The sequence below is a fragment of the Fringilla coelebs genome (genome assembly GCF_963513975.1).
Source record: "Fringilla coelebs genome assembly, chromosome: 6".
NCBI classification, from domain to species: domain Eukaryota; kingdom Metazoa; phylum Chordata; class Aves; order Passeriformes; family Fringillidae; genus Fringilla; species Fringilla coelebs.
The window spans coordinates 10,884,090-10,897,902 of NC_140034.1; the positions used below are offsets into that span (position 1 = coordinate 10,884,090).

At 42.0% G+C, this 13,813-nt stretch overlaps 1 protein-coding gene across 1 annotated transcript in view; it reads right to left on the bottom strand.

Annotated features, from left to right (window-relative positions):
- Positions 1-6,897: 6,897 nt before the first annotated feature.
- Positions 6,898-13,813, bottom strand: part of RCOR1 (REST corepressor 1) — an 80,969-nt gene continuing 74,053 nt past the window's right edge. Inside the window, exons 11-12 of the mRNA XM_084208563.1 lie at positions 13,396-13,625; positions 6,898-11,250 (exon numbers count right to left, since the gene is read on the bottom strand). Coding sequence (XP_084064689.1) covers positions 11,209-11,250; positions 13,396-13,625 — 272 coding nt within the window. The 3' untranslated portion in view covers positions 6,898-11,208. The remainder of the gene's footprint in view (positions 11,251-13,395; positions 13,626-13,813) is intronic.

Here is a 13,813-nt window from a genome sequence, read left to right on the forward strand (position 1 = left end):
CAACTTATGCCTCCCCTTCAAATTACATTCATCTAGACTTTTTTTTCAGAGAAATCCCCCAAATAAATCATTAGTGATTCATAACTTATTGAAATAGTCCCAAATTCTTCAGAATAGCTATTGCTTAGGCTGTCAACTGACAATTATCACTTTTCAGGGCCACTGGGAACACCTTCCCCATCCCTGCCTCCTCAGAGCTTTGCTGACTCTGGAGAAGTACAGGCTGGAGTACACCTGGCACTCCTGCATTGAACACAGGCTGTTGAGAAAGAGTTTCTGTACAAAGATAACCAAACTCAAAGTTTCACAGCAATAAAGAATATGGCACATCTGTCACTCAGCTCTGCTAATGATTAATTCCCTTTGCTGCCTCCAGGACTTCGTCAAGAGCTGATTTCTAGCCCTATCACACAGCCTGGCCTGAAGCGTCCACCTGTTCACCCTCCCTGGCCAAAAAACCATCTCCTGCAAAAATTCACTTCAGGGCTCCAAGCTGCTCCCTGCTCCAGGGGCACAGCCTACACTCAGTGCCTCCTTTTCATCCCCCAAGGACTCGCACCACCTCCCTCCAGCCCCTCACCATTCCTGCCATTGCCCTTCTGCAGCCTCAGCCTCACCTCTGCACAAGAGGTGCATTTGTTGCCAGCTGACTTCAGTAGCTTTGAATGGCCAGAGTAATGCAAACTTATACCAAGCTTCCCACATGGAAGGCCTCCTCGTTAAGGGGGCCAGGAAGGAGTGCAGAGGAAATGCAAGGACACATCCATGCCCCTTCCTCCTGTAGGGTTGACAGTTTCCTCCCTAGTTCTGCTGCAGGTGCTATTTAAGACAGCAATCTGCACACACTGCCCAGCTTCCAGCCACAAACACATGGCTTCCAAAGGCTTCTGTGAGCATTAATCAAACACTTCAGGACACAGTTTTCACATACTAATTTACTTAAATGACATGTTACTTTGTCTTCTCATCTGAGACACCTAAACAGATGAACAGAAATCACAAAGTGAATCTCAAAGGAATAATTAGTATACAAAAAATAAACCAAGCCAAGCTAAAGCCACCCAGGCAAGTGGCCCTTGGGGGTCTGCCTGTGAAACAACTCATTTAGAACAAAATAGTCACACTGAAGAAATTTGGACACTGCTCTCTAAAGCTCCAGCTATTCTAGGAGAACAACCCACTATAAAAGGCTGTCGTGAAAAAAAGGGAACTTGTGATCTGCAGCCAGACTCAGCAGGGAAAACAACCCAAACTTTTCATCCATTACTCAGGAATGGCCTTAGAGACAGGATCATGGCAGCATTCCAAAGCCCAACTCCCCCACAGACTGCAATGGGGCTTCCACTGCTCCCAGTGTAGGTTCCAGGTACCTTCTGTTGATTTCTAGACACCCACGCTAATCTGCAGCTGGAGCACAGCCCAGCAATCTTGTTGATGTGTATAATACCAAGACATTCTTCATGGGCTCTCTGACTTTACTCTGTGCTTTGATTATGCCTGGTTAGAGTTTCCAGAAAAACCTGCTAAAAATACCATCATTGCCAAGGAGCAAGCCAACACCAAGGGCAATATCCTTCTAGTGTCAGAGACCTTCAGCCTTCAGAGAACAAGCCCATGCTGACATCTCTCTTGCACCCAGCTAAGGACCCTTTCCTCCAGTCTGCTACACAACCTCAGCCTGTGATGTTCCTCCAACAGGCACGTGCAGCTCTAGTCAGCCCCTTCCCACCAGCATTGACTTTTCATGGGGCTTGTCTTACACCAACCAAAATAATCCTTTGCTATTAGACAAGATGCACCACAAACCTCTTTTACAACACCCTGCTTGATCACACTGCCTATAATGACATCTCTGGGGCTTTTGGCAGCCATGTACCACAGGGATTAGGAATTGTCTCTTCCTTAGGTACATAACTGCTTTTCTATTACTGTGAAACATTAGCTGAAGGTTTTACCTCCCAAACACCCACAGGCTGGCAATGGCAGCCCTAACTGGTCATTATTCTAGGAGTAACCCATGGGAAGGACACATCCTAACACTGCCCATCTGCAGATGTCAGCTCACAGATGAGGTTTGGCAGAATTAGCAGCAATTATAGTTTTGCTCCACCTCCATGAGCATGTTAGCAACTAGCAACTCACAGAAATGCTCTGAGTCCCCCCAAGCAACAAGCAGTTGTTTGAAGCCTTTAGCAGATTCTGAATTTTTAAACAAAGACATATTCTCCTGAGGGTTTACAGGCCATTAAGTAAACACTTAACTTTTTAGTAAAATGTAAAAACATTGAAAACCATCTCAATTACTGAGCTTTCATTTATACAGCACTGTGACCTCTCCATCCCAGGAGGCTGTAGAAACAAAACTGAGTTACTAAATGAAAAAACACACCTTTACAAGAAAAACAGAGATGATTCCACTGCTTTATGGCAATCTTTAAATGCAAGAACAGCAACAAAAAAATCACCAACACCCTCTTAGCTTAATTTTACAGATAACTTTTTCTTTTCATAACAGAAGCAAAATAATGAAGGATGGAAAACTGGACCACATTCACTGTACTGTTGGTACAATTACTAGTGAAATCTTTGAGATCACCCAGTTCAATCCACGGAATTACCACCTCCAGTGGACAAAGTGAAAAGGAAGATGTTTCATGAATGCAACATAATTCCCTGCTCTGTGTCCTCAAAGAGGTCCACCAACTAACCAGGAAGCCATTTGAGGAGCTGGACATTCTCTTGAGTCAATAAAGCAATGCTGAAGCCTTGCTGCTCCTCAAAGAACACCAACATATCCCCTCATTAGCAAGGCATATCCTTGTCAAGTTTCTGCCTGACCCACACCTAATGAGAGGCTGACAGGTAATAATTTAAAACTGCATTTGCTCTAACATTATGAAGTTATTTACTATCCACCTGATCCAACTCTCCCTGCAGACTATGTAAATGCACCTAACAAAGTTTGGATTAGGCTCCCTATTTTTTTAATGTCTATAGCAGGGGCTACACCTCCTCATTCAGGGGACTTATGGTTTAAAGGATTAATACAAAAAATACCTTGGGAAATCCAGCAGAAGTTAAGGAGTCATAGATTATTTTTATATACACATATACACATACATACAGACACAAAAGCAAGTTTTCTCCTCTGATTGTAAGAGATTTTCTCTGCACCTTGATAGCCAGGCTGGCAGAAGAGGACTTGGTGTATTTCTCATTCTGGAGGCCCTAGGCAGTGCACATTTGAGGCAAGAGAAGGTGTAAGTCAGTTGATATTTATTATGATCTTTTTTCTTGACACTGAATGCTGAACCACAAATCTGGAGCCCTGGCAGATCCCAGCACTCACTGCTAACAATGCACTAAAATAAAACCGTGAGGAAGAGAAGTTATCCATCCATGCCTTGGGCTAAAGGCATTGTTCATAACAAATTGCTTGACTAGTTTATCTTCCCTGTGTGCATGGAACAGTTCTCTTAAATTATTTTTCTGCTGCTAAATCCCACAGTGGTTCTGGGTCACTCATTGAAAGTCAAAGCAAGAGGCTGCCTGTGATGGAGCACAGGCACAGGGCATTGTTTGCTTCCCCAGCAAAGCACGACGCTGAACCCACGGCCTCCCCTGATTAATTGCAGAAACTGAAATCTTTATACAAATACTTTTAAAGGATGATTTGTTTAAGCTTAAAAGTTATCTTCTCAGAATATTTGTGCCAGTGAGACTTGACCGTACAAGGGGGAGAACCAGTCACGCAGCAAAAGGGAATTAGCTTAAAGGAGAATATCCAATTGACTGCTTTTGGGTTTGGTTTATTAGTAGTTGGTTTTAATTTATTTTTTGGGAGCATTAACAGCACAGCATATTGATAAGAGACACAAAGCTACTTTTGGCAATAGAAAAGCTGCCCCTGAAGTTGTACTGGAAAGGCAGTAGAAAATATACCATTATAACATTTTCAGCATTAGTGACGCTGCCTCACAGGATGCTTCTTACCTGAGCTGTCCCTTCAAGAGATGTGGGATACAGGGCTCAAAGGAATTGAAATTTGGCCCATTGGGGTTCCCCACACAATAAATCTACATTTACAGAGCACTTACAAGGTTCCAAGCCACTGGGAAGCTAGTTCTGTAATCAGAGGCAAATTCTAGCAAGCAACAAAAATTTGGGATCTTGAGGACATACTTGTCTAGAAGCTCCAGAAGTTTCCAGCCATCCCAGATTCTGCACTGTATCTTGTGTCAAGAACACAATACCCCAGAGGAACTTTCCAAACCATAGGCATCAACATTTTTTGTGCAGCTCCAAGCACTATGCCCACCACTGCAGTGAGGGGTCCAAGTCCTTGTCCCCTCTTGGGTTAAGCCCAGGCAGCCATGGCACCAGTGTGGTTAATGGCCAGCTCCCACATCAGAGACAGAGCCCTAGGCTCTACCTTGATCTATAATAAGGAAGGGAATAAGCACTTTTAGGATGTAATACATTAGATCAGTTTTCAACATCTAATTTAGGATTAAATTAATTATACCCTAGAAAAGCTTATTTCTCTCTAAGGGATTCTGGACAGCGAGCTCAGGCACTGATATCCTTATCCACTGATGAATCCTGCACCTTGCCATAGACTAATCAGGCACACGTGGATCTCTGGCAAACCCACTGCACCCATTCTTCTGTTTCATTAATTCACTTTCCATTGTGTCTTATTGTAAACCTTGAATACACAAGGCAGCATCAAGAAGTCTGCAGCTGCTGAGATCTCCTATTCATCTTTTTCTAATAGAAATCAGCTCGGTTTGTCACACACACAGTCTCATCTTCCATTTCAAAAGGAAATCCAGGTCTTGCTAAGCCATGGTCTCACATGTTACATGTCAGACACATTAGGTCTGTGCCCCCAAAGGGTGCAGAGAGGGAAAAGCATCTCCCACTTCACATTTTATTGCCATCAATTCCACACACCTTCTCCTGTTGCAAACAACCTTCACGAAAACGAACACATCCAGAATCAGAACAAACAGCTCACCTGTCCCTCACCTTTGTCTCCAGATACAAACAAGATCTCAGCATGACCTGACTCCCATTTCCTGATCTGACTAGTGTGAACACTTTACCTGGTCAATGTTTTTACCCAAACAAGAAAATCCTGCCCTTTGGTGCCCTTGGTAGACTAGGCTGCAGCCTACCTCTAAACAAACTTCTCCCCATTCAGCAGGGGAAACTTCCAGGTGATTTTTCCCTCTACCAAAGTTCAGATCTCCTCTACACTACTGTCCACAATAATTCCCTTCTTGATAATCTTAGAAACTTTGTTCCCACAAAATTTTACAGTGATTCCTCCTTAGTTCTTCTGCAACAAAAGAAAACAATTTCTCTGCCACTCTCAGCTGGCTCTTTGCAGAAATGTTTTTGTTTGATTTTGTTTGTACATATACATTTTGTTGACTGTTTACACTAGCAGAATGACCAGAAATTACATTTGCTTTTACTATTTCAAAGACTATTTGGGTGGCTGAGCCAGAGCATGCTTTAGAAGCAAATAACTGGCTTGATACCTGGTTTTCTCTCTCAAACATCAGTCTGCATTTTTCAGACTGGAAGATGGTTTCTGAAATTAAATCCAGGTTTGTATTGTTACTTCATAAAGCTGATACTTGGGGATCATATTAAGATCTTATCATACTTAATAGCACCAAAGGTAAACTCTTCTCTTTCAGCCTGAACTCCAGCTTGTACCACGTCCTGCAAGGCAGCTCCTACTCTAAGGTGAAGTGCTCAGTGACACCATGTTCAGATTCCAGCTTGTTTATGTAGGACAGGCTATAATACAGCATTAATTCAACACTGCCTTCCCATTTACAAACACATACCATTACCAGGCACAGGTACATCACCTGTGTTTCCAAAACCAGTGGCATTGTCACTACTTTACCTTTGTTTCTCAACTATGTGATCAGGCAGGGGAAGTCCCCATTTCCTCACTTTTTTTTGCTCCCTGATTGAAAGGAAGGTCCTTCCTTTTTATTTGTTTCTCTTTGTTTTACTTTGGGGTTGGGGAGGGGGCACATGGGCAAGAAAGGCTGGTTTGTATTCAAGATTTAAGAGCTTGGAGTCAAATAACTCCCCTAAGAAAGCAGATTGCTACCTTACAATATTGGTACCGTATTCTCTACCAACGGGAAAATTACAAGGAATGCTTTCCAGTAAGGAAACACCCTCAGCTCTCAAAAATGCTGCTTGTTCTTCCAAAACCCCAAATCAGTCTCCATCCCTACCACTTTGCTTTACAATATAGAAATGCATGACTAATTCCTGCCCTCCATAGGCTGCAGAGCTGGAAACTACCAGTGTCCTGCTGTAGTAGTTCTGTTGCCTTTAACACACACGAGCAAAGCACAGAACTTCTTGTCTCCTGTCCTGCGCTAACCCTGGGCTCCCAGAGCCCTGCTGGGAAATCTGCTCAAAGCACTTTTCCCCCAGACAGCCCCACAAAATCCTGTCTCTGCTTCTGTGTTTAGTGCTCAGCAGCACTCCAGCATGTCAAGTCAAAAAACATGATCTTGTGAAAATTCCAAGGTGCAAAATTTCTTGCCCTTCTGAGCACCATCAATAGCAACACTGCACAGTGCTGAGCTTTGAGGGCAAGTGTTGCCTTTTCCTATGCATTTAAATGTGTTTCTTTCATGGGAAGGATGACAATCTTGTTAACTTGTACAGCCACGTCCTTTGGATGTGAAGCAAAGAGGGAGCAGTTTATTCTTCAGGTTCTCCTCATCTGAGGGATGACACTGTCAGGAAAGGGAAAACCCCTTTTGTATCTCCTGACCAAAATCTGAAAGGTAGGGGGTCAGTTACACATCAGAACCACATTTTACATCAATAACATTTTACTACATATTTTATTACATCAATGGCTTGAAAAAATTTTATTTGATGTCAGCAAACATTGGAAATCATAGAAAAATGAATTATGTAGAATTTCACAAAGGAATTTACCCCACTATAATTCCTCATACAGTAAAATAATCCAAAACCAAATGTTACTTTTCAGTGGCTAAGCAATTTTATAATGCTATGAACATTCATCACAGTAAGTGTGCTGAATAATAGAAAACAGGCAAAAAAGACATTTAAAATATTACTTACAACAGCATTATTACAACATACTTTCTTTAAAATCCCAACGAGTATTTCATCACTTCAAAAGCTATACAGCATTTCCATTATATTTGCAAACTTAACCTTATACATCTTTTAAAATCTTGAAAAAACTTCTTTTAAGCAATCTATAAGCAGTTAACAAAATTGATAAAATCTACATAATGGAATACTATACACTCCAGTATAAATTTTATTTTAGGAGAATATGAATGTAAACACTCATTATTATACAACATGCATAGACTATACTGACCTTCCATCTTCTGAACTGTAACTTTCACTGCAATTGTGCTTTACTATCAACAGGAAAAGCTGCATTAATCCAGGGAGTGGCAGAAAGTATTTGCTTTAGGGGCATTGCACAAGATCACTAGATTTTGACTTACTGAAGACAAGCTGGAGCTAATAAAATAATTTTTCTCCTTTTTTTTTTGTAAAATATCAGCCCACTCATTGCTGAATGGGCTATGTACAAATTCATACCAATCTGAAAAATAAACGCATTATCAAAAAAAATCTCCTATGATATTTTTGCATTTCATTGACTTGGAGATTTTTGTTCATAAATCCAGTGATCAAGTTAGTGTAATGCACTGTCTGGCTCATATTTGGTGTGCAAGAATACCAACAGCATATTAGCAAATTCATAGATAAAAACTGAAATTTAAAGTGACAATGAGCATATTTTAATACATAATGTTTCTGATGTATTTGTACAGGAAAGAAAAATGTTTGTCAGGACATTGCTTTAAGAGAGTAAGAGTTTCACTCTTATTTGAACTATTAAAAAAGTGTTCTAGTGGATATTTATGGGGTCTTCCTGGTTGCAAACTTGTAAAAATATATTAAGAAACCATTATCCCCATAGGTATTAAATATATCGAGACACAACCATTGTGGTTGCACTACCAGGTATGGCTACTACGGTCTTAAGCGTCTGATTGTACATTGTTGCTTTACTGTTAAGCACAACTGAGGCGTGTATTTATTTCCCTTGGTTATAAGATTATATTACAAAAACTGATCACTTTTCAAACCAGTTAAACACGAATATTCAAGTAACAAGGTTGTTTTAATGGATAAGTGAAAAAAGAAGTTACCTAGCACTTTACACAACTACATAAAAATTAAATAGAACAAATGAAATTTGTTTATGCATATGCAATACACTTTTATATCTTTAAGATTTCTAAAACTAAAACTTAAACTATCATTTTCTTTAACGATACCATATTTTGCACAATAACTTATACTTAGGAGAAATAATTTCCCATTTTCCACAAAATATATATAATTATGACATTCACATCGATAGTTTAAGAAACAAAATTTAAGTGAATATTCTTATTTTATGCAGTTATCTTTGTGGACCCTTCTAGTCAGAATGCAACCAGTTGATGTATCTAATGCTTGACCCATTTAACAAAAGAAAAAGAGGGTCTTCACCTAAACAAGGTCAAACCATTTCGAAAGCTAAAATGATTTTATCGCATTTAAAAACATAGTTCAAGAGAATGTAAAAAACTAAACGTTTAAAATACAGTGCTATTATATTGCATGTATCAACTACAATAAGATAGCAGTAAACTGAAAAATAATTAAACAACTTTTTTCTTCCTAATATCACAAATGATACACGTTTCCCCCTACCCCATGGGGATGAAGCCAAAACACAACTTTTCTGATCAGATGGACAGATTTGAGGGCAAAAACCAATGAGAAGTCCTCACAGGTACCTAAGTCTCCAACAGAAGCCTCTCCTGATGAGCCCCCCCAGCTGGGATGCAAGCTCCCACACCGGTGAGGACCTGTCTCCACACATTGGTACCAGCAGGAGGTTTAATATTTAAAACTAGAGTGTTTCTAAAGAGCAGCATTGCTTTACACCACAACTGTCAACTGGATTCACAGTGCTATTTGCCCGGTCTTTATTCCTAATTCACACTGGCTAACACCTAGCATTCCCTCCCACAAGAGACTCCCAGCACCAACTGGCACAGGTCTGAAGGAACATTTGAGCCACCAGAGCTGCCAGTTCACAGCAGCAGCTAGGCAATACAGAGGATAGGGAATAGCTCCCTTCCATCCTCCCATCACCTCAGAGGATCTCTCTGGAGCTACTAGAATGGAACTGCTCAGAAACAGCTGCCAAGTGGCTGAAAGGGCCCTTTTGGGGCTCCACACTCCAACCTGCCCTAGGAAATCTCTACCTGCGCTGTGCCTGTGTGTTGCTGCCCAGTTTCTGACACTGAATTCCTTTCCTCACACACGGCCCAAGGGTAAGACCACACCTCAGTGCTACAAGAGGCCACATCCCCTGCCTTTGCCCCCTGCCTTTCCTGGGGCTGTGACCACACTGCAGGAGGTGCCAGAGCCAGCTCTGTTGCCCAGCTGGCATTAGCCTGCCCCGCTCGGGTACAGAGAGCAGAGCCACCACAGCACACAGCCCAGCAGCCAAACCTCAGCACCAAGTCCAGGGCCTGGCCCCAAGCTCCATCAACCTCAGCTGCAGGCCAGGCCATGGGCTAGCTCATTGCAAGTTGTGTAAGAAAGGCTGGTGCTGCACATCACTGTGTACCATCTTGGCTCGAAGGTTCTTTTTTTCCACCTGCAAAGACACCTGGTGGTTTCTTCCAACATCATTAACCATTTTTAAATGCTTTGTGACTAGTGTTATTTTGCAGCTTTCCACTGGACAAGAAGTAATACTGCTGCTTCTAGCTTCCCTGGACACTGTCTGCTCGGCAGTCAGCAACCACCTTGTTGAAGGTGCAAAGTCCTCCCACGGGACTTGCAAGAACAGTTCCAGTTCAAGCCAGCTAGACAGGCCACAGCACGGGCCATCCAAGCAGAGGGCTGGGATTTGAAAGCTGCATGCACCAAGTATTTGGAAAAGCACCTCTTAGATTTTAAATTGCATATTTTGGTTCAGAACATGAAAGCGATGTGTGCTTCAGAAGGGTTAAAATGGCCAATGAAAATTAACCCGCCTCTTCTCCGTTACACTTGCAAGAAACCAAAAATTCTTGAAGGCTGAATTTTGTGCTCCAACCCTCCGCCAAACTTCCAGTGGGAGAAGCAGTTTGATGTCTTTGGCAAACAGCGCTCTGAAGAGGAACGAGACACTGGGACAGAAAGTGATCTATGGTAGCCAAATGCAAAAAGGCACATATTCCCCAAAAGGAGAGGCACCAGAGAAAGTTGTTTTGACTTAATCCCACAGAGGATCAGGAAAAAGAAAGTTGTGTAGCACTCACTTAACAAGTTACAATGCAAATGCTGAATGCCAGGGGTTAAATAGCATATCAAACAGTTTCAGGTTAAGTATTCCCTTTTGCACTAAATAAAAGCCATTAAAATATACAGGAATAAAATGCTCAATTAGGGAGCTTTCTATGAAGCAAGAACACACAAATACAGTGGAAAGAATTGCACAAACCAGAAGTGTAATGAGTTACATCTACAACCTTGGACTGACCAAACCTTAGAAATAACATTTCCTATCACGTTGCATTATTCATGATTGCTTGCTAACATGTCCTGTCACTGCAGAACGAACCTGCCACGGCTGGCATGTGCACAGGCCCCTCCTTTATAGAAAGCTCACTAATCATAGTGTCATCGTAAGAATACACAGGAAGCGGAGACCACGAGGCCATGCAGCAATACATACTTATACCCTAAGGACCAAGTGTTATAAGAACTCCTAACGTGTAGAGTTACTGTGGGGCTGCTAAGGAGCTCCTTGTTTTGCAGGTTGGTCAAAATTTATAGATAGGTGTTACTGGTTCTAGAAGTCCCCATGCTTAAGCATGACGTTGGTGAAATGGAGAGCTGAGCTACCTGGGTGCTTTTGAAAGAAAGTGGAGGCAGTATGGAGGAATGAGGGGAGATTAAGGCAGATGTAGCACAGGACTGGAAGCGTTTGCCTTTTTTTTGGTAATAGCTGCTTGTCCACAGATATGATGCAGATGGCTGTCTGAGGTTTGCTAATACCTGATATCCTGGATAACACAGTAGTCAACACAAATTGTTCTAGGCTACAGCACCTTCTCATGAAGCAGATGCATATCTGACATCAAGAACAGAAGTAGCCTGGAGGGAAGGGGAGAGAAAAAGCAGACATTTAGCTTAAAATGAATACACATAGGCTTTCCAGCATCTTCAAACTTCAGCCCAAATCTATGGTACTGACAGTGACAAAACATACAACCCTGCCACATGGGAGGAATTCCAACAGCTTTCCCTTTCTGAGGCACACTGGGATTTGTTGCTGGGAATCTAAACACATAGGTATTAAGACTAGAGTTGATGCTGCTTTATAACCAGCAGCCTCACCTCCCCCATTCAAATGAAAGGAACTATGGCCACTTGCTATGGCAAAGCCCAAAGCCCTCAGAAGCTTGGTGCACCTTTCAGGAAGCTGATGGCCAGACAGCCCAGGCATGCCAGGGAAGAAAGCACCTGAGGGATTTCAGTGTTAGGCCAGCAAAGTCTTCTGGCTACTGCTGAGTCCACCTGACTTGACCAGACACTGCCTGTCCCAGGGCCCTCAAGAGCAGGCACCAGCCATGCAGCACTGCACAAGGAGGGACCAGGAACCCTCTCCCAGCCCATGCAGGTCACTTGTGTCATAACCCCAGTGATGTTCCACCTTGGCCCCAGAACCACTGAGACAGACACCCAGTCAGCACTTTGCTTATGCCCCCTCTGAAGCAGGAGCACCACATTCACAGCTTGTTTTGGTCTGGTTCCCACCACTCAGACTTGGTCTGCTCCAGAGTGGACACTGTCCATCACCAATCTGAGGATCACAACTGCTGCTCTAGTAGTAATTTTACCAGACCTTGCTGTCATGCCTCCACTCTCCCAACTCATTTGGGATCCTCACTGCTCCAGTATCCACCCACCTGGACACTTCAGCCCACTCCAGCTCCTGCTGAAGCCATTGCTTCCCTACGCCAAGTGAGATTCCTCTTTTTAGACCTCAGCTTTCAGAAGCAAGGATGTATTTGAAGCTAGGAAGAATCTCAGAGGGCTCAGAGAAGAAAAGCTCTGCATTACCAACATATAATTCTACAGGACACAGGAAAAGACAGTGACAAGAGCCACATATCTTTCAAACTGGTGGCTATGTATCAGCACCAATGCTGGTTTACTCCATCTCTCAATTCTGAAGAATGGGACAATTTCACTCACACACACCTGTGAAGGCAAGTGTTGAGTTTGGTTTTGTCCATCTGTCATACCTTTGGACTTAGTTCCCAGATAAAAGCATCTTTGAATTGCAGATTATTAGGTTTTGTGAAGCAGTGAAGTTCTGCTTTTTGAATGTCTGAAGGACAATGAATATCCAAGTGATCCAGCCCTAATCAGAGCAACAAAAATATACAGCACACTGAGAAGTCTTTACTCCATGCTCAACCAAAATTTGCCTTATGCTGTTGACTGTGCTTGCATTTACAATGCAGTTTTTTCACCAAGTTGTCTTATAAATTAGGCCAAAGGAAGTCCTTGATCAGACTGTTTAACACACAAACCTCTACCATGGTTTTCTTCTACAAGACTAAGTATTAATCTTTATTGTTAATACTAATTTTTTGTAACTAATTTCCATACTTTAACATCCTACAGTCTCTTTGTTAATTTCAAACCTACATGGCCTTTGGAAAAGTGTTAACTCTCTGAACCTCCATCAAGAAGAGGCTGTTCCTAAAATTTACCTTTTCAGAAACAGCTGAAAACTTAAGGAAACTTTGCCTTTAGGTAACTCCAGAGTGAAGTTCCACACGCTCATGTTGCTTATAGCTTTCCTCCCTTCATTCGAGTGAAACCACTCACCAAAAATGAAAGAGCAAGCTTTGGCTCAGAAGATTCTATGATCCCACAAAGCCAAACCTAGAAAAGCTAGGAGAACTGAGTGCAGGGAAAACATCCAAGTGAGATAAAGATACATGGGGTTTCAGCACAAAGAGGTATTAAAACATCTGTGTTCTGATGAGATACACATACTGTCAGAGGGCTGCAAATTTACTGTTCTCCTTCCACTTTCATACAAGCCTGGATCTCCCAATTCCCCAAATCAGTACTGGAATTGTATACCCAGATGAAGTGAAATATGCACTGAATGAAGACTGACAAAAATGGCTTTTGCAAAGACTATATATATAAATACACACACACATTTATTCGAACTGAGCTCAGACTGGAAATTTGATGTGACTTTTAAATTAGATTTACCTCATCTTCCTCTTCAGACATTTTAGTGGAATTATCAGGAGATTTTACAGGCTTCTGGCTATTGGTTCCATTTGTCTCCTCTTTGCCATGCTCTGCCTCCCACTCCTGTAGGACTTCATCTATGTTGAAACGACGTCGATAATTTACAAAAAAGTTTTTCACTTGCACCACAGATTTGTTTCCAATCACATCAGAGATTGCCTGAAAGTCTCGGCCGTATTTCCTGATTGCTAAAAGTAACAAAAACAAAAGCAGTGTGTTATTTCCTTGAAGACCACAATCAGGCTTGAGTCACAGCATAAAGATCCAAAGCTGAACTTCTGTCAAGGTTTCAAACCTTCTTCAGATTAATGCAGAATAAACAGAAAAGTCTAAACTGGGAAAGAGACACAGTTAAAACCAGGCTTGGAGAAGAGAA